This window comes from Mirounga leonina, unplaced genomic scaffold (assembly GCF_011800145.1).
Source record: "Mirounga leonina isolate KUSES-001 unplaced genomic scaffold, KU_Mleo_1.0 Mir_82, whole genome shotgun sequence".
In the NCBI taxonomy this organism is placed as follows: Eukaryota; Metazoa; Chordata; class Mammalia; order Carnivora; family Phocidae; genus Mirounga; species Mirounga leonina.
This window is the reverse complement of record NW_023270825.1, coordinates 47,745,429-47,766,372: the sequence shown is the minus strand read 5'-3', so window position 1 is coordinate 47,766,372 and position 20,944 is coordinate 47,745,429. Positions and strand designations below refer to the sequence as shown.

The following is a 20,944-nucleotide window of genomic DNA, read 5'->3' as shown; positions in this document are numbered from 1 at the left end:
AAACACACTGAGTGTGAACTCCTTATGTGATATCCAAGTAAAGATGTCAATCTCATTACTCCATGTAAAAAACTGCTATCCTGATCTGGTGACTCTGCAGTCACTTCATGGGTCCTGTTGACTCAGGGTGTCAAAAGTAGAAAAAGTATGCCTATGGGGTGTTTGGCGGATGGTGTGGGAGGTCAGGCAGAGCACTATCTGCTGTAGATATATTCCTTTTGCCTGACCAGCATCTTATGCCCTGTCTTTGGGAGCAAACTACTCTTGGTGATAGTGAATCTATCCCATGTGGTTTAGTTGGCCAGTTTGGCCCAGTGCACCCCAACTCCAATCAGAGAAATAACAAGTGTTGGTGAGGATGTGGAGAGAAGGGAACCCTCATGCACTATTGGTGGGAATGTAAACTGGCACACCCACTGTAGAAAACAATATGAAGGCTCCTCAAAAAAGAGAAAAATAGAAATACCATATGATCTTGTAATTCCACTACTATTTACCCAAAGAAAACTAAAACACTAGTTCAAAAAGATATATGCACCCCTATGTTCAGTGGAGCATTATTTACAATAGTCGAGAGATGGAAGCAACCCAAGTATTCACCAACAGATGAATGGATAAAGAAGATAATATGGCGCTCGCACGTGAGCGTGCGCACACACACAGAGGAATACTGCTCAGCCACAAAAAAGAAGGCGATCTTGTCATTTGCAACAATATGGATGGGCCTAGAGGGTATTAGGCTAAGTGGTATAAATCAGACAAAGAAAAATACCATATGATTTCACTTATATGTGAATTCTGAAGAACAAAACAAAACAAAAAGAAACAGACTCATAAATACAGACAACAAACTGGTGGCTGCCAGAGTGGAGGAGGATAAGGGGATGGGTGAAATAGGTGAAGGGGATTAAGAGGCACAAACTTCTAGTTATAAAATAAGTCAGAGAAATAAAAAGTACAGCATAGGGAATATAGTCAATAATATTGTAATACTATATGGTGACACAGAGTGACTACACTTGTGGTGAACACTGAGTAATGGAGAGAATTGTCAAATCACTATGTTGTACATCTAAAACTAATATATCATTGTATGTCAACTATACTTCAATAATAAATACTTAAAAAAAAAAACACTTTATTTTTTAAAAAGTAAGCTCTATGCCCAACACGGGGTTTGAACTCATGACCCTAAGATCAAGAGTCGCATGCTCTACTCACTGAGCCAGCCAGGCACCCCAGTAATAAATACTTTTTAAAAAGTAAAAAAGAAAAAAAAGAGGCGGGCATGGGACTCACTTCTCACCTTCTTAACATGATCAGATTTTTATCTCTTCCCCTTCATGCATGCAGCCCTGTGTTTTGCTCCGGGGAGCTGACCTTATCCCATAGCTCCAAAGATGGGACCTGATTAGACCAAGTCAATCAGTGTAATCCATTCCTTCATCCAGAGTGACTGATGTAGCTGTAGGCATGTGACCTAGTTCAGACCAGTGAAATGTGAAAGATCTGCTAGCGGCTACCAAAAAGAAAGTTCCTTGCCCTTCTGGAAAAGCACTCTGCCAGTCTGTCTCTGTACCTCTCTCTTTCCTTCTTACCTGACAGAACCAAAAAGCACACAACCATTATTGTTCCTGCCACCACTCTTATGACCTTGAGGGAAAACAGCCTTAGGTAAAACTAATAATTTGGACACAACATTGAAGAGGCAAAAGAAACCTGGTCTTTGATAACATCACTGAGCCACTGATTCAACAAGTCTTAAAGCAGCCTTCCTCTAGACTTCCAATTATGTGAGTCAGAATGCTTTTTTATTGTTTAAGTCAAACTTAGGTGAGTCTTCTCTTCCTTACAGAAATACACACTCATGGAAGCAGAAAATATCTGAATGATGGTGGAAAAGCTGTGAGAGTTTTTGAATACAGGTCTGACTCTACAGGAGACCACTTAACCACTATGTTATACTTCTTCATAGCGGGCACTCAATAACCCTTGATGAACTGTGAACACAGTTTTATTTTCTCTCAAGAGCACTTCCCTATATGATCGGTTTTTGTAAGCATTTTTAATAGTTTCAGTGTTCCAAACTAACGAATGTAGAATAAATTACTAAATGATTTCTGTAATGTTAGATAGGTAAGTCACTTCCAATTTTTTGACATCCATCCATCCATTTTTTCAACAAATACTCACTGCATAACTGCTACAGTGTCAGGGGCTGTTCTAGGCACTATAGCTAGAGTAGTGAACAACAACGGGCAAATATTCATGTCCTTATGGAGCTTATATTCTAGGTTGGGGAGAGAGAACAGATTTGGTAATTAAGTAAAAGTATTATGGCTATAAATTAGAAGAAGAAATATTAGGTAGGGAAGGTGGATAGGAAGAGATAGGAGGGGAGCAATTTTAAATGGGGTCACTAGGGAAGACCTCACTCAGGTAATAATGGGCAAAAACCTGAAGGAGGCATGAGAGTCTGCAAAGTGGCCAAATAGGTGAAGAGCATTCTAAGCAGAGGGAATGGCAAAAGCAGAAGTCTTGATGTGGGAATGTGTCTATTGTGTGCAGGAGGCAGAGTAGCTGGAGTAGAGTAAGTGATGGGGGTGAATACTAGGTGATGAAGTCTGACATATCAAAAGAGGCTAAAATGCATAGAACCTTCTGGGCCCTTTAAAAGAACTTTGGCTTTTACTTTGAGATAGCCACTGGAGGGCTTCAAGCACAGGTGAGACAAGTCTAACCTACATTCTTTTTTTTGGTCTGACCTACATTCTAAAACAACCTGGCTGCTATATTGAAAACAGACTATGGGGAAGACGGGAAGTTAGGATGCCACTATAATAAACCAGGTAAGAGATTATGGTGGCTTGGATCAAGGTGATAGCAGAAGAGATGGTGAGAAATAGATTCTGGATATATTCTGAGGGTAAACAAGATTTGTTGATGAATCACATTTGGGGTATGAGAAAAAGAGAGAAGTAAAAGATAACTCATATTTTTAGCCCAAGCAATTAGATGCAATTTAGAACTGGGATAAGGAGGCAGTGGGAAGAACATCTTTGGAGGGGATGAAAACAAGCTCAGTTTTGGAGAAGTTTGAGATTCCTATTAACTATGTAAATGGAGATGTCAAATAGGTTACTGAGTATATGGGTCAAAAGGTCAAGAGAGAGGTTCTAGGTAGAGGAAAAAATTGGGGAATTATCATTATACAGATGATATAAGACTGAATGGGCCAACCAAGTGAGTGAGAAGAGGTCCAGGGACTGAATCTTGTGGCCTTCCAATCTTTACAGGTTGGGGATATGAAGAGAAACAAGCAAGAGAGACTAGGGAGCTGAAAGTATAGTTAGAGAAGCTAAGAGAGCAGAATGAACAATGTGATCTTCACGTATGTGACTTCTGCCCAAAAATGATATTTTGTATAAATGAAGACAGAAACTTGGTCTTTTTTGTTTGCCACTGAATCTACAGTACTTAGCAGGGTAACTGGTACAAAGTAAGTATTCAATTTCCTATTGAATTAAGACCAAAGGGTGTGAATATTTTTATGGTTTGACATGTTGTTTACAGATTTCTTTCCAAAAGGGTCATACTAATATACCAATTTACAAGGGATAAGTAATGTATGAGAGTAACTTTTAACACAGGCTTGCTCAGACTTTGATGTGAACGGTCTATTCATGTCCATTGTTAATGAAGTCTTGCTGTTTTTTCCCATTGTATGTGAGCACTTTTCATACATACTATATTCTTTCTTTCAGGATTTGTTTTAGGAGAGTCAGAATTTTATGCAGTTATTCTCAACATTTTCCATTAAATTTCAAAATGAAATTTTCCTTATCATATAGAAAATGTATTTTACTGCCATCCAAAATAATGTCTAGAACTCCTGATTCTAAAATCACTTGGTGTTATGGGTTGAATTGTGTCCCCCCAAGAGATATGCTGAAGTGTTAATCCCCAGTACCTGTCAACACAACCTTATTTAGAAATAGGGTCTTTACAGATATGTAATCAAGTTAGGACGAAAGTGGGCTTTAATCCAGTATGACTGAGATCTTTAGCAGGAGAGGAGAAGGGACAAAGAAACATGCAGGGAGAAGATGACCATCTGACAACAGAGGTAGAGACTGAGATGATGCACCCATAAACCAAAGGAGGCCAAAGATTGTCAGCAAAGACCAGAAGCTAGAAGAGGCAAAGAAAGATTCTCTCTTCCATGTTTCAGAAGGAGCAAGGCCCTGCCAACCCCTTGACTTGGGGACTTAGAGCCTCCAGAACTGTGATCTTCTAAGCCACTTAGTCTGTGGTACTTTGTTGGAGCAGCACTAGAAGAAACTAATATACGTAGTAAAAACATCACCCAGAACAACAAGGACAATACGAAACAAACTTCAGTGAAGCCGGGAAACATCTGAACCCTGAAGTTTCAATACATGAAGGTGGACTACAATGTATAAGAAGAGACAAATGGAGAAGATGAAACCCAAATGTCTACAGTTAATGATACTGACAAACAGCACTTAATGTGCCCCCACAGAATGAAAGGAGGGATCAGGAGTTAAAGGCACTTGGTATAATGAAAGACATGGGCATGAAAAACAGAAGACCTGATTAAATCTAAATAAGGAGGAATTAAAACTCTGTGGGAGACTGGGGGTTTTATTTTCTGGTGAATCTAAACATCAGACTAGAGCCAGCAGACCGTGCTGAAAACACAGATTTTCATACTAAATGTTCAGACCACCCAGGCAGAATATTCAAAGATCTTTCTTTGGAAAAATTAAACAGTCCTAGAAAGGAGGCCTCATAGATTCTGATGTTTGGGGATTTCCTAAATAAAAAAACTTCTCATCACTCTATTACTCTAGAGTGAAACCTACACGTCAACGAGCTCTGCCCGTGGATACAGAATTTCCCATCAGTTTATACTGCCTCACTCTAAAATATGGAAAGCTAAGGAGACCAGACAAGAAAGACAGAAAGACTCCAACATGAAAGACAATAGACTAAACTAACAGATGCAACTCAGAAAGGAAATAAAACCAGAAACAATTTTTATTTTTTCAAGAACACTATAATCACTATAATATCCTATGGGAGATAAGACAGTGAATCCATGAAACCAGAATAATAGGATGACATAAAATTGGCATGAACAGAGGAAACTAGAAAGAATTTTTGGGGAATTCAAAATCATGATAGATTAAAAAAAAGAGTTGGAAGATGAAGTGAAATCTTGCAGAAAACCACAAGAAAACAAAGCGATGGACAATAAGAGATAAAAGACAAGAAAACTGGAGGCTCAATCTAGGATATACGATATAGAAAAGGAACTCAAAAAGCAAGTCAGAGAACATGTTTGGGAGGAAATTATTAACAAAACCATATGAGGAACATTTTCAAGAAATCAAAGACATGAATCTCTAAATTTAAAGGGCTTAATAAGTAGATAGCAAAATGAAAGGAAAAAATGACTCATATTAAAGCAGATCATTGTGAATGTATAGATCATCAAGAATAAAGAGAAGATTCTACAACTTTCTTGAATATACTGTGGCAGAGACTTCTAACTGTCCCCCAGTGTACCTTTCTTTTTCTTCCTTTAAGTAATAGGATCCCATGTATTTTAGCAAGACAAAAGGCTGCCTAAACTACAGACAAGATTTCTCAGCCCCCCTTGTAGCTAAGTTTTGACCAATGGAATGAGAGCAGGAGTAATGCGAGCAACTCCCAGATCATGTTTTTCTTTTCTTTTTTAAAAAGATTTTAATTTATTTGAGAGAAAAAGAGAGAGAAAGAGAGCATGAGCAGGGGGAGGGTCAGAGAGAGAGAGGGAGAAGCAGACTCCCCCCCTGAGCAGGGAGCCCAAGCTGGGGCTCGATCCCAGGACCCTGAGATCATGACCTGAGTCAAAGGCAGCACCCAACCGAGCCACCCAGGCGCCCCGCAGATCATGTTTTTCTAACAAAACCTACTGACCTTCACCTTCCTGCTGGCTGGAAAATGGTAACAACTGGAGTTGCTCAAAACTCAGAGATGGAAGCCCCATTTTGAGATTCCTGAATTGCCCTACTAGCTTGTGGAACAGAGGTATCTACTTGCCCTGGCTATTGTGAGAAATAGAGTTCTATTTCATTTAAGGTTCTGTATTTTTGGGTCCCTTTGCTACAGCAAGTATACTCTAGTTTTAAAAAAAGGATTGAAACTAGAGGGTCATTGACAGATTTCTATTTTGTTCAGTGCCACATCTCTTGCACCTAGAATTGTGCCTGCACATATCAGATGTTTAAAAACTATGCATGAACAATTTATGAGTGAATGACACTGGACTTCTAAACAGCAAGTTTGAAAGCAAGAAGACCATAGGAAAATACCTTCAAAATTCTTGGTGAAAAGGAGTTATAATTCTATACCCAGACAAACTATTAACAATTAAATATAATAAATACATTTTCAGAAATACAAAAACTTAAACACTTTTTATCTTTTTATCCTTTCTCAGGTAGCTACTAGAGGATGTGCCTCTACCAAAATAAGGGAGCATATCAAGAAAGAAGACAAGGAGTCCAAAAAAACAAGGATCCAACACAGGAGAGAGGTGAAGGAATTTCTAGGATGACAGCTGGGTGAGAGGCCAAGAGAGCAACCAGTCCAAACTGGAGCAGAACAAAAGGGCACCAGGAAGGAAGTTTCCAGGTTAAACAGCAAAACGAAAATCCTGACAACTGTCCTTAGTGGTCTGACCTTATGGAAAACTGCGCTAAGAAAGGGTGTGAGCAACAGATGTTTGAAAAACCAACCAACAAAAACACCTAAGCATTAATGAGTTTATCATTAACTTCATGAAACAGAGGAAACATAATCACAGTATACACTACTTGACCTAATAGTGAATATTTTCCCAAAATGTGACAAGTATATTAGAATAAAGGGCAAAATTCTCATCTACTGTAATAGGAAATCAGTGTCTAAAATTAATGATTCAAAAGAGAAAAATATGAAAACACCATTTAAAAATGTGAACGTGTCACTGGAGAACAAGAAAAGACATGGGGAGACATGGGGTAGGGAACTGCTAGCAATTTCATTTTCAGTGTTTAGCACTATTAGCCTTTTAAACTGTATGTATATATCACTTTGATAAAAATTTAAATATTAAAATATAGAATTGTAAACATTTAAAAGACTAACCTTACTTTTCTCATTAGACAGGAACTCTCTTGCTACTACCTAAATTATATACATTTTAATATCATAGAAGCAGAAGTCCTCCAGATTGGGGGAATTATTCCTGAAGCTACTCTGTACCTTTTTGGGTGGTGGTGGTGGTTGTTGTTTTTAAAGATTTTATTTAATTATTTGAGAGAGAGAGAGAGCAAGAGAGAGCACAAGCCGGGGGGTTGGGGCGAAAAGGCAGAGAGAGAAGCAGACTCCCCGCTGAGCAGGGAGCCCGACACACAGGGCTTGATCCCTGGACCCTGAGATCATGACCCGAGCAGAAGGCAGACGCTTAACAGACTGAGCCAGGCACCCCTGGGTTGTTTTAAACAAATGACCATAGAAAGAACGGTGACAGCATTTACATTATGAAATAACTGAGAATGGCAGAATAGTGTTTTACTAAAATAACTGCCTTAACTAAATAAGATCAAGTGAAGAAACAAGTGATCAAGGGCTAGTCTGGGAACCTGATAAACATTTAAATATATAATCCACATAGGAAAATGAGTTGGGATGGGAAAGAGGAGAGGCAACTGATATGAAATCACTGTTCATTGTGCCAACCAATATGCTTGGTGCTCTACATCGTTATCTCATTTGATCCTTAACAGGGTTGGAGATGCTAAGTAATTTGTTCAAGGTCGAACAGCCCCTAGACCACAGGTAAGTTGTAAAATGATGAAAACTATAGTAAAGTTTAAATAGTACCCAGTTGTAAGCAAATAACTAAATTTATTTATAAGAATTTCATTTTTTTAAAATTTTTTAATGTTGCTAAAACCCAAATACTCATATACAAATTTTTTTTTTTTAAAGATTTTATTTATTTGACAGAGACATAGCAAGAGAGGGAACACAAGCAGGGGGAGTGGGAGAGGGAGAAGCAGGCCTCCTGCTGAGCAGGGAGCCTGATGAGGGGTTCAATCCCAGGACCCTGGGATCATGACCTGAGCCTAAGGCAGACGCTTAATGACTGAGCCACCCAGGCACCCCTCATATACAAATTCAATCAACTTGATTAATTTCATTATCATTAATCAACTCAAATTCTTACTTACTTGAGTGTGGCAAGAGGACTGGAGCAAAGATGCTATTGCTGCCTATTAGAATGAGAAAAATTAATTTGAAAAGAAAGGTAGTATGCATGGTTTTATTTTAAACATACTTTTGCATAAAGTTACAAGTGTAGTAACACAGAGAGTACAGAATTTTATCGTCCTCTAGTGACATGTTAGTTTTAAAAGAAATGAACTGGAAAGTTAGCTTTGTAGCTGGAATGTCATTCCTTTCTTAGTTCCCTATCACAGTCACTTTTTAAATCTCCTTCACAAAACTTATCGGCTTGTTGTCTTACTCTCTGTTGCTCCCTTAAGAGCAGTAGTATGAGGCCCAAAGGGTACTAAATAAATCTTCGTTTAATGAATAAATTAGAAAATAAGATGCATAAACAATGCACAAATGATGCTTCAGTCCCTTGTGTTAACCATTATTTTCACATTTAAATGCCACTTTCCACACTAATATAGTTCCCTAATTAAAATGAGAAGAATTATCTGAAACATCAGATTCCTTTTTTACTAAATGGTTTACATCAAATACATACCACAGGAATTGTTGAGATCCACATCTAAAAACACACTAAGGTCTGAAGAAGCAGATACTGGTGGAGTAGATGGTGTATTTGGAGAGGTTGGTGCTGACACAGTTGATTCAAGATCAGTTTCAGCAATCCGACTAAAGCTCATTTTACATGGTTCTCTTTCTAATGGCGTTGGATGACCTCGTAAAGTGCCTGAGGTAGAGCCATGTCGGCCTGTATTAGGCCGTATTCCAGGAGATTTTAAAGAGAAAGTTGACTTCCTAGGCTAGGAAAAGCAAACATAACTACCATTACTAATTTGCATGGACTTTATTTTTATCGCTTAATGTGTATAGTTAAGAGAGTACAATAAAATCCCAATCTGCAAACAGCCTGTAACATTCTAGTAGAACACTGTGGGATTTGATTGGCTTAATTTTAAGATGGACTTGAATACAAGTAAACCTCTTTTCATACTGCAGAAATAAAATTCTTGAAAATCTGTGTGAAAACTTGTTCCTCTCCAAACACTTGAACCTAAACTTCTTCAAATCATTGGTATCAATTTTAATGTATTTACTATGGACATAATATATACAACATATGTTAGGTGCATCAAGAAAAACAAAAGACTTTTTTTTTTTTTTCTTCCTAACAGTAAATGACCAACCTCCACAATGGTACTTCAAGTTTTTGGAGAAAACTGCTATTGTCTCCCACCCTCCACCTCCACACCCCCTTTTAAACTCTCACAGTGGTAACCTAATGAAAAAGCATGGAACTCAGATTCAGATAACTTGAGGTAAAATCTCTCCAGTGTGCTGATATCTAGCTTTGCAGCCTTAGAAAAGTTATTTAACAACTTTGGGCTTCAGTTTTTGCTTGTAAAATGAGAGTAATAGATCTGTATCATATAATTGTTGTGGAGATGAGATAACATCTTGCTGCTTGGCTCAAAGTAGGTTTTTTTTTTTTAAGATTTTATTTATTTGACACAGAGAGAGAGACAGCTAGAGAGGGAACACAAGTAGGGGGAGTGGGAGAGGGAGAAACAGGCTCCTGGCTGTGCAGGGAGCCCGATGTGGGGCTCGATCCCAGGACTCTGGGATCATGACCTGAGCCGGAGGTAGACGCTTAATGACTGAGCCACCCAGGCTCCCCAAAGTAGATGTGTTGTAAGTGTTTTTAATTCCTCCCACATCTTGCTTTCTGTTCAACCACTTAGAATTGGTCTTCCCCTACTTCTGTTGCCACTGCAAACCCAAGAATAACTCGGAAATGCAGCAGCAAATTTTAGCGTGAAGTTCATTCCAGTGGCAACCATGGACTATGGTGCTCTAATGACAAGAGTCATGGTCAGGCCAGAAGAACCATGATACACCTGCTCATTCCTTTTTCCTGGTCTTTTCATTTCCTGGTCATTTACAGCTCTCACTTTCTCACAACTTTCCCCCTTATACTAGGAAGGCTTAAAAGCTGACAGATAAAGAAGTCCTACAAAAATAAAGGATAAACCAGATTTTATCAAAAGGCTAATAACATTGCCTCCCACAGTATGTATCACTTTAGAAATAGAAGAGTACTGCAAAACAAAGGACTGAAAAATAGCTATTCAAATAAATTAGAATTTTAATGGTAATATGTTACTAAACACTGAAGATAATATTGTTTTAAAAAACAATTTTTCCTAAAAAAAATAAATAAAAATAAAAATAATAAAAATAAAAAACAATTTTTCCTAAATTGTAATGAACTTACAAATCGAGGTGGCTGTTTGCAGTTTCGGGGTTCAATTTCTAGTGACTTGTTGAACAAATAATCTGTAAACTCCTTTTCAGAAGCACTTCCCATGGGGTTAAGGTTTTCAAAGAACCTCTGGAATCAGACAAATCTCCATAAGTACATGTTTTAGATCTTATTGGAACATGTATTTCAGCAATTTAGAACAGAAAAATTATCAATAAATTAAGGGATCATAATGTCTGAGAGTTCAAAAGAATTGCTGATTCTAATCTCTCTACTTTCAAATAAAGTTGTACAATTTCTACAGGAGTTGTATATTCTAGTCTTCATTATCTAAAAGAAGATGGACAGATTTTCATTTATTACCATCTTAATGGCTCAGTATCCCTCAGTTAACATTTTTCCTACTCATTATAACAAGATGATTATCACCAGTAAGCTATCAAAAGTGTTTAGAACAGAATTACAGTTATAATTCACAGTGAGACTTTTTTTTTAAAGATTTTATTTTTAAGTAATCTCTACACCCAATGTGGGGCTTGAACTTACAACCCCGAGATCGAGAGTCACATGCTCCATCAACTGAACCAGCCAGGTATCCCACAATGACACTTTTGATAATCAGAAAAAAACCAGAGATAAGATGGATTAAGTTCTATTCAAAAGTAATTTCAAGAACAATTATAAACTTATCTGTGCTAACCTCTAGTAAAATAACCTTTCTGTCTTTATGGAAAAAAAATTTTCTAAGCTTATATTTAAGTTTTTAGATAGAAAATTTAGATGATTTAGCAAAGGGTAAAAACAAATATAAACAGTAATCTCACCAACCAGAGATCTGTTAACATTTTACTCTTAGAATATTGTTCCAGTGTTTTTACTGTGTGAATATATGCATATATATGTATCTTCATTTTGGGTTTTTTTTTTTATTTTGTAAAATTGGGACCATACGTTATTTTTAACCTTTTTTTAATTTATAACTCAGTATTTTTCTATGTGGTTTACTTATTTTATAAGTACAAACTTTAGCTCTACAGTCTTTAATCATATGGATGTTCCAGAATTTATTTCACCAATCTCTACACTGGCAGTTTTCCACAGCAGTGCTTTCTAATTTCTAATTCTTTGTATTACAATAAGAATAATTATTATTAACTCTCTGTGCATAAATTTTTCTGTACATTTATGATTATTTCCTCAGAAAAATTCCTTGGAAGCAAATTATTGGATTTAACTTTATTTAATTTTGAAGTGGTTTAAGAAGCATATATAAAAATAAGTACTAGGTTTTCGCTTTAACAGTAGGCAAAATGAGCTTCAAAATTCCTGATACAAAATTCTCCCACTTTTCAGGCATTCTGCCAATGTCAAGAAAATTGTATTACTCCTTTAACAATATTGAAACAGATTGTTCTTATACTCAGGTTAGCCAAATTAAATCATATGAACCAACAGTAATTTAAAGACTTATGTAAAGTTATAATAGCAGTATTCTTGATGTTCTCATCCTTTACTCTATTTTTTAATATTTATTAACTTGGTTAACTATGGCTTGAAAGTGAATGCCCTCACACCCCCATAAAGCATCATTTAATGCTTTAAATGATGGTAGAAGGTCTAGAATAGATCACAAAAACCTACTGAGATATGAATGTTAAAAGTACTATTTCAAATATACCCAACTATAATTTAACATGATTTCTTGGGAAAATATATTATAAACTTTAATTTGAGCTTCAAGAGTGTATTTCTTTAGACCTATGAAGTTCAATATCACAGAGGGCTGGCCCCATGATGAGGGAAGAGAAATGAAATATGAGACCACTAGCAGCTTGTCACCATTTTCTTTAGAGCTGTCTACATTTTCGTAACGGTGTAGTTTCGGTCATTCTTTCTTAGGGCTTTAGGGTATTTTGTTTTGAGCTGGGAACAAAGAATAGCTACCATCTTACAATTTAGGAGGTGGGAGTCATGGTGGCCATTTTCACTTAATATGCCTGACCTGCACACTAAGCCTGAAAGTTGAGCACAATTTTTAATGTGACAGGGAACTTATTCTGATAGCTACTATATGTTCTGAATTTCAAATAAGTATAACACAATAAAATTCATTTAACATAAACACAGTATCATCATTTACTATAATTTAGAAGGTATCTCACATTTTACAGTATCACAGAATCAATGTTATCAACTACTGCTCAAAATAAAATATCAATTGATAGAATGTTAAAAAAATGATTTTTTGCTAAGCATATATATATATATATACACACACACACACACACACATATAAAACCAACCTCTTCCCCTATTTAAACCCAGTGTTCTTATGAAGAAATTAAGTACTTAATGTTACACTGGCACATGTAAAACATCTAAAATGGCTAACAACCAATGACAGTACTAGTAGTGGATTTTCTTTTTACTACATGGACATCAGAGAGTTTCATTCCATTTTGTCATTCATTTTTTGAAAGCATTACTTGAACCAGTTGTACAAAGAAGCAATACTCTCAAGAAAAAAGTACGTAATAATATATATTTTTTTAAGATTTTATTTGTAAGTAATCTCTACACCCAACATGGGGCTCAAGCTTACAACCCTGAGAACAAGAGCCATATGCTCTCCCGACTGAGCCAGCCAGGTACCCCAGTACCTAGTAATATTCATAACTGCAGACTGTTAGCACAGAATATCTAATATTTACCACTTCTATCTAATGATTAGTTATTAACTATATTATTTTTATAGTAAAGTAAGTAGCATAACGTGCGGTTATGGTATTTCTTACAGATTGCAGAGGATTTAACATGTTCTCTTTTAAAGATAAGCAAAGAAAATATTTACCCTCATTTCTGGTTCTATCCGTAAACAGTAAGGTTGATTCTGATACTGCTGAATTTCTCCCGTAATTTCAGCTACTTTCCTCCTCTTACTGAAATTGATTAAATCTTTCCCTTTCTTTTTTAAAAAATCATTATTCCCTTCTTCAGTTTTCAGAATATTTGTTAAATATATTCCTAGTAAAAAAGAGTATTTGAAGAAAAGTTATAAAATCTGTTACTAAATCAATCATTTGAAAAAACAACTGATCTAGTGAAGTTGAAAGATATCCTATAATCCAGCAATTCTACCCCTAAAATGTTGGTAAGTCTCTGATAGGCTTATTAATTAATTTTACATTAGGAGTTTTCTTTAACATTTAAAAAATTTAAAATAAAAAGAAAATTAGGGTTTAGGAAAGGCTTAATTTATTCCTTAGACCAACAGCCTAAAATAAAAGGGAGGATTCATTCATAAAGTCTAAGTTGTAAGTGTTAAATCTGTTCTAACCATTTTAATATTTGATTATAAATATTTATGCCAATGATCTTAAATAACGATCAATAAATTAATTTTAAGCCAATTCTGGTGATGAGACTATAGATTTATAAATTCTGTTTTCCCAAAGCCCATAATTTAGATAGAAAAAGAATTATTCCTCACTCTGGGACGGTAAGAAAGTTTTTAGCTCCTTTTTCATATGTAATTATGGATTCATTTAAATCAGTGGCTCTCAACTGGGGGCAATTTTGTTCCTTAGGGAATATCTGGGATTGTCTGGAAACATTTTTGGTTAACACAGCCAGTGGGGTGTGTGTGTGTGTGTGTGTGTGTGTACACAGGCATGCATAACTGAATGTTCAAAATTCCTATGTTGAAATCCTAATGCCCGATGTGATAGTATTAGGAGATGCGACCCTTGGGAGGTGCTTAAATCCCGAGGGTGGAGCCCTCATGAATGGAATTAGTACTCTTATAGAAAGACCCCACAGAGCTCCTTACAACAACTCTATGAGATAATTATAACCTCTATTTTAAAGATAAGGAAACAGAGACTTTAAAGTTTTATTTATCAATATAAACAGCTAATAAAAGTAGATATGCTCAGATATAAAAATCAGGACAACCTGCCTTTAAAGGCTGGTCTCTTTTGGCTACAACAAACTACCTCAAAATATAAATATAAATCTATATTCAGTAACTTACCAAAAAAAGGCACACAAGGTGGATTGATTGACTTAAGTTTTACTAGGTATTTTTTAAAGTGATCTTGACTTAATTCCACAGCTTCATCCAAAATTCTCCTTTTTCTTTCCTGCAACGCCTTTAAAATATATAAATTGAGTATAACTTGTCTTTTTACAATTCAATCATATCTTATGAACACAGGGCTTGGAATTTTATTTATTTTTTTTTATTTTTTATTTTTTAATTTATTTATTTGAGAGAGAGAGAGAGAGAAACAGCATGAGAGGGGATAGGGTCAGAGGGAGAAGCAGGCTCTCCGACGAGCCGGGAGCCCGATGCGGGACTCGATCCCAGGACTCCGGGATCATGACCTGAGCCGAAGGCAGTCACTTAACCACTGGGCCACCCAGGCGCCCTGGGCTTGGAATTTTATAAAATTTTGCAAATATTTGAAAAATAGTTTTTTATTTTATTTTATTATTATTATTTTTTAAGATTTTATTTATTTTTTTGACAGAGAGAGACACAGCAAGAGAGGGAACACAAGCAGGGGGAGTGGGAGAGGGAGAAGAAGGCTTCCTGCAGAGCAAGGAGCCCGATGCGGGGCTTGATCCCAGGACCCTGGGATCATGACCTGAGCCGAAGGCAGATACTTAACCGACTGAGCCACTCAGGTGCCCCTGAAAAATAGTTTTTTAAATTAAAGATGAGTACTATCCCTTTCTGTACTTGCCTGAAATGATTTATCTATAAATATAAAACTTAAAAACTTAAGTTTTTTTCTAATATAAACTAAAGGATTAAGCAATAAAAAATTCTTCCTCAGGATCTTATTAGTTATAATTCTGATTAGCCAGAGTTTCAAATTATAGCTACAAGAGAGAAATATAATCCTAAAGCATTCGAATATTTTTCCACTGAAAGGTCTTTTGAGGCTAAGAGTAAGGTTTTGGTAAGGAGGAGAAGGCTGTGGGAGGGAGAGAAAAATTGAACAAAAATTTAGTAAACCAAATAAGCAGAATCATTTCTTTCATATTTCATTATTACATCTTTTGTTATAAATTAATTACTTTATTTTTAACCTGGTTAAGTATACACACACACACACACACACAGCACACACTGAACTTGATGGAAAACTGTCCAATATATTTCCTTTAATTTAAGGAAAAAGCAAAGGTGATTACATCCTAACTTTTATTCAGTACTCTACAGAAGTCCTAACTAGCACAAACAAGAAAAATAAAATCAAAGAAAAATTATCAGTATTCACAGAGGATGTAACTGTCTGTGGAAAAAACAATAAATCTACAATACGGAGTGTTAATGAGAGAATTTAGCAATGTTGCTGGATATAAAACCAGTAGGCAAAGATGAACTGCATTTCTAGGTATCATCAATAAAGAAAATAAGATCTTAAAACAATATTCTAATATAAATCTAACAAAAGATGTTATGAGATCATCATCAAGAAAACCATTAAACTTTATTAAATGAATAAAGCTATACCTGTTCATGGTTTGGAAGACTCACTGTAAAACTGTCAGTTCTCTACCAACTGAACCAATACAATTTATAGAACCAGTGCAATTCCTATCAAACTTTCAATAAATGTATGGAAGCAACTGCCTAGCCATGTGGAACAAAACATGAAATTAGACTCCAGCCTCACTCCATACTCCAAACTTATTTCCAGCTGGATTAAGGACTGAACGTGAAAGACAAAACATTAAGGTAATAGAGAAAGATCGGTTAAATAAGACACCAAACAGCACAAATAACAAGACAAAATAGATATGTTTGACTACATTAAGAACTTTTGTCCATAAAACACAGAAAAAAAGGTGAAAAGAGAAGCTTCAATCTGAGAAGAGACATTTATAACACACATAACTGACAAGGGATTAAAATCCAGAGTGTAAGATAACCCAGAGAGAGTCATAAGAAAAACTCAACAATTAAAAAGACAAAAAATTTTTATAAGAAGAAATACAAAGAACCAATAAACATTTATTTTTACTTTTTAAAAAGACTTTATTTATTTATTTGACAGAGAGAGACAGTGAGAGAGGGAACACAAGCAGGGGGAGTGGGAGAGGGAGAAGCAGGCTCCTGGCTGTGCAGGGAGCCTGATGCGGGGCTTGATCCCAGGACCCTGGGATCATGACCTGAGCCGAAGGCAGACACTTAACGACTGAGCCACCCAGGCACCCCAGGAGCCAATAAACATTTAGAAAGAGGTTCAAACTCATTAGAAATCAGGGTTTTTGTTTTTTAAAGATTTTATTTATTTGACAGAGAGAGAGAGAGAGAGCAAGCAAGCACAATGAGGGGGAACAGGAGAGGGAGATGCAGGCTCCCCACTGAGCAGGGAGCCCGATATGGGGCCCCATCCCAGAACCCTGGGATCATGACCTGAGTCGAAGGCAGACACTTAACCTACTGAGCCACCCAGGTGCCCCAGAAATCAGGGGTTTATAAACCAAAACCACAAGATTGGAAAATGAAAAGAACTGACAATATCAAGTACTGGTAAGAATGTAAAATAACTAGAACTCATACATTTCTGGTGGGAGTATAAACTGGTACAATTATTTGGGAAAACAATCTGGCATTATCTAGTAAAGCTGAAGATATCCATATCCTATTATCTAGTAATTCTACTTCTAGGAAAATAACTTAGAGAAATTTGTGCACTAGGATATATGTAGAAAATGTTCATGGTACTGTTACTGATAATAGCCCCACACTGGAAACAGTCCAAATGGCCACTAACTAGTAAATAAATAAATAAATTTTGGTAAGTTTATTCTTATGATATAGCTATGAAAAAAAATGAACTATAGCAGTAAGAAGCAACCTGGATGAATTTTAGGAAGATAATGTTGAGTGAAGAAAGTCTCTGAAGAATTATATTCATATATAATTAAGAAACGTGCAAAATGAAATAGTACATTGTTTAGAGATACAAATAAGTAAAACTATAGAAAAAAGTAGAGTAATAAGCACAAAATTCAAGGTAGTTGAAGGGGTGAGGATGGAGATGGAATTGGGAGGAGTTCTTAAACTGGATACCAGGTATACAGGTGTTCTTTGTATTTTTATTCTTTTTGCCTTATACATATTTTATAAATATTGTTCTGTACCCAGTATTTTAAGAAACCAAAACTTAACCTCTCAAAATAAATACACTACTTTAGAGTTTTCAAAATCAAAATTAAAATTATTAATCTATTAAATAGATTAATATTTGGCAATATTCAACTGTTAATATCCTTCATATATAAAAAGTTCATACAAATCAATAAAATGCAAACACTCAAATAGAAAAATACATACATGAAAGCAGTTTTCCCTCCACTCCCTTCTAATCATAACCCACCAAAAGAACCAATGTTAAGAAAAGAGTATGTATCTTTTCACACTCTTCTCAATGCTCATGCAATTCCACTAACATGTTTAGGGTTTGTTCTGTTTTTATGTTACATAAAAAAATCATATTATATTCATTATTCTCAAGTTTTTTCCCCTAAAATATCACAAATATTATTTTAAGACAATACACATAGATCCTATTCACTTTTTTTCTATAGCTGAACAATATTCTACACTATAGGTGTAGAACAGCATATTCAGTCATTCTATTCAAGGACATACAGGTTGTTTCTAGTTTTCTGCTACTACAATTAATACTGCAGAAACGACGTCTTTGTACATTAACTTTATAGTCTGGCACTGTTATTTCTGGGCCCAAGACTATATGTATTTTAATTTTAACATATACTTTCTGTATCTTTTGAATTTTCTATAACAAACACTTAACATATACTACTGTATAATTTAAAAAAAAGAATTTTAAATTTTAGAAAGACTTCTCTCCATGTTACTCCTTCTTTGACTATATGGTGATTAATTTCTATATTTATATTTAAAATGTCATTTATTTGAAACAATCAATCAGTGTGCCATTGGAAAAATCCAACTGAAACTTCATAACTTTGGGTAAACATATTAAACAGAGTCACAAGTCCCATATTCTTTGATGAATCCAAGGCATACTAGTGTATTCTGAGGGATTTAAGGGAATAAGATGATTTGTAAAGGATTTACTGAAAAAGATAGGTGGTAGAAGGAATTTCTTTTACCATCAATTGTATCTCCCCCCAAAAAGATGAAATATTTAAGCCTAAAACTTACCTCAAAAGTATGGTCTAGTCTGTATACCGACACTGAATTTACCGCACTGACTATCTCCAATACACCACTGAAATTATTCAAATCTTGAAAAACTTGCAGAATTTCTATAATTCTACTTAGTATTGCCACCCGCTCCTCAAAATTTTCTGCTTCCACAATGCACCTAAACAAAACAAAACAAAACAAAAAAATTCATGGCTTAAAAAGCAATTTCCTGGGCGCCTGGGTGGCTCAGTTGTTTAAGCGACTGCCTTCGGCTCAGGTCATGATCCTGGAGTCCTGGGATTGAGTCCCGCATCGGGCTCCCTGCTCGGCAGGGAGTCTGCTTCTCCCTCTGACCCTCCCCCCTCTCATGTGCTCTCTCTCATTCTCTCTCTCTCAAATAAATAAATAAAATCTTTAAAAAAAAAAAAGAAATTTCCTCACCTCAGATAGAAAAGAATAAATATATTTTTAGTGAGAATTTAAGCTTGTAGTTGACTTAATATTATAATTATTAAGAAGTAATAAGACAGAAAAGTAAACACTTACTTTTCAAACCATAGGGTGAGATTTGTGGTATGGCGAATCATTTTTAATAAATTTGGAGAATTTATTTCTTTATCTTCTTTGGTCCATACACTCCCTACTAGTTCAGAAGGTTGGACTTTCCTGTGGAATAAAAAATCATGTAACTTAACCTACAAAGGATTAGTATCAAAATTACGTAAAGATTTTCTAACACTTAGTAAGATAAAGACAACCCAAAAGATAAATGGAGAAACACACGAACAGGTTTAAATCACAGAGGACTGGACCCAATAATCACAAAAAAATATTTTGTCTCTTATTCAGGGAGAAGAACATTAAACCACAATGAAATCCCATTTTACTCCTGTCAGACTAATAAAAGTCTAACAATACCAAATGGGTAAAGATGTGCAGGCTCTCTCCAACACTGATATGCAAGTAAAACTGAAACAACCACTTTGTAAAGCAATTTAGCAATATCTCATAATACTGAAGATATACAACTAAATCACCCCACAAATCTATCTAGATATCTACTCTAGATACACCAGGTTATAAGAAAACATTTATAAGAATACTCAGTGAAGCAGTCATTATTTCCAAGACTGAAAAATCACAAACAACCTAGAGGCTGGATAAATTATGGAGCATTCATATAATGGAACATCACAGTAATTAAAATAAGCAAACTAGAGCTGTATTCATCAACTTGAACAAATGCCAGAAACAACTTAAGTGCAAAAAACGTGTTGCAGAATGATACGAAAGTATCAACTGTTTTAATATCTGCAAAACAATGCCATATATTGTTTATCAATATGTATATGTGTATAAATTATAAAGATATACATAAGAATAAACACTAAATACAGGAATAGTGGTTATTGGGAGAAAGAAGAACAGAATTAGGAAGAATTAGTCGAAGGATTTCAATTGCATTTGTAAGGCTTTTGCTGTTCATGGGCCCTCATTATATAATTTTCTACATTTTTTAAAATACCTAATTATTCAGTAAGAAATCAGACCGCAGAAGAGCAGGTTAAATTATTGTATATAGCGAGCCAGGATTATGTAATTTTAAAAACTGACCAGTGTCTATGGACTTGGCTATTAATTAAAAAAAAGTTTTTAATCAGTAGATTTGAATATATATGGGTACTTGCAAACAGTTTTTAAAATAAGTTTTCTTAAGTGGTTCTATCGTTTCACTAGAAATTTAGTTTACAAACAGTGTCAATGTTTTACATATGTTCCTCTTCTTCCATAATACACGAATCACTTAACAAAGGTATTTTCTGTTCTGAAAGCAGGTCCACATTGAGTTAAGTGTTATTTTTTCTGATGTCCACTCCTGGAACAGTCACTCAATAAGGAAAAACGTGATTCAATACTATTTGTTTTTTTATCTCAAGTAGCAAGTCCCTTCATTCTTACCTTTCACAAATCCCACAATATAAACAAAAACCACCTGAACTTCCAAATTATTTAAAATACAAAGTGACACTCTGAATTAGATGTTTACAACTGCCGACATGTGTGCTAAATTCTGAATGGCACAGCCAAAGCAAACCAGAGGCCTCACTCTAAAGAAAGGCAAACTTTTTTAATCTCTGCTTCCTTCCTACATTCTCCATTAGCACTCAACTTTGTATATTCTTGCTTTTCCCTTA

General features: G+C 35.5%; 1 protein-coding gene across 4 annotated transcripts in view; it reads right to left on the bottom strand.

The window, feature by feature from the left end:
- SOS2 (SOS Ras/Rho guanine nucleotide exchange factor 2) overlaps positions 1-20,944 on the bottom strand; it is an 88,516-nt gene that overhangs the window by 3,445 nt on the left and 64,127 nt on the right. For 3 of the 4 annotated variants that reach the window (XM_034992315.1, XM_034992317.1, XM_034992319.1), the window contains 7 exons: positions 19,296-19,415; positions 18,765-18,927; positions 14,586-14,703; positions 13,404-13,576; positions 10,565-10,681; positions 8,831-9,092; positions 8,286-8,327 (listed from right to left, as the gene is read on the bottom strand). In XM_034992315.1, the coding sequence (XP_034848206.1) occupies positions 8,286-8,327; positions 8,831-9,092; positions 10,565-10,681; positions 13,404-13,576; positions 14,586-14,703; positions 18,765-18,927; positions 19,296-19,415 (995 nt within the window). The remainder of the gene's footprint in view (positions 1-8,285; positions 8,328-8,830; positions 9,093-10,564; positions 10,682-13,403; positions 13,577-14,585; positions 14,704-18,764; positions 18,928-19,295; positions 19,416-20,944) is intronic. The other variant, XM_034992316.1, reaches the window with a different exon arrangement.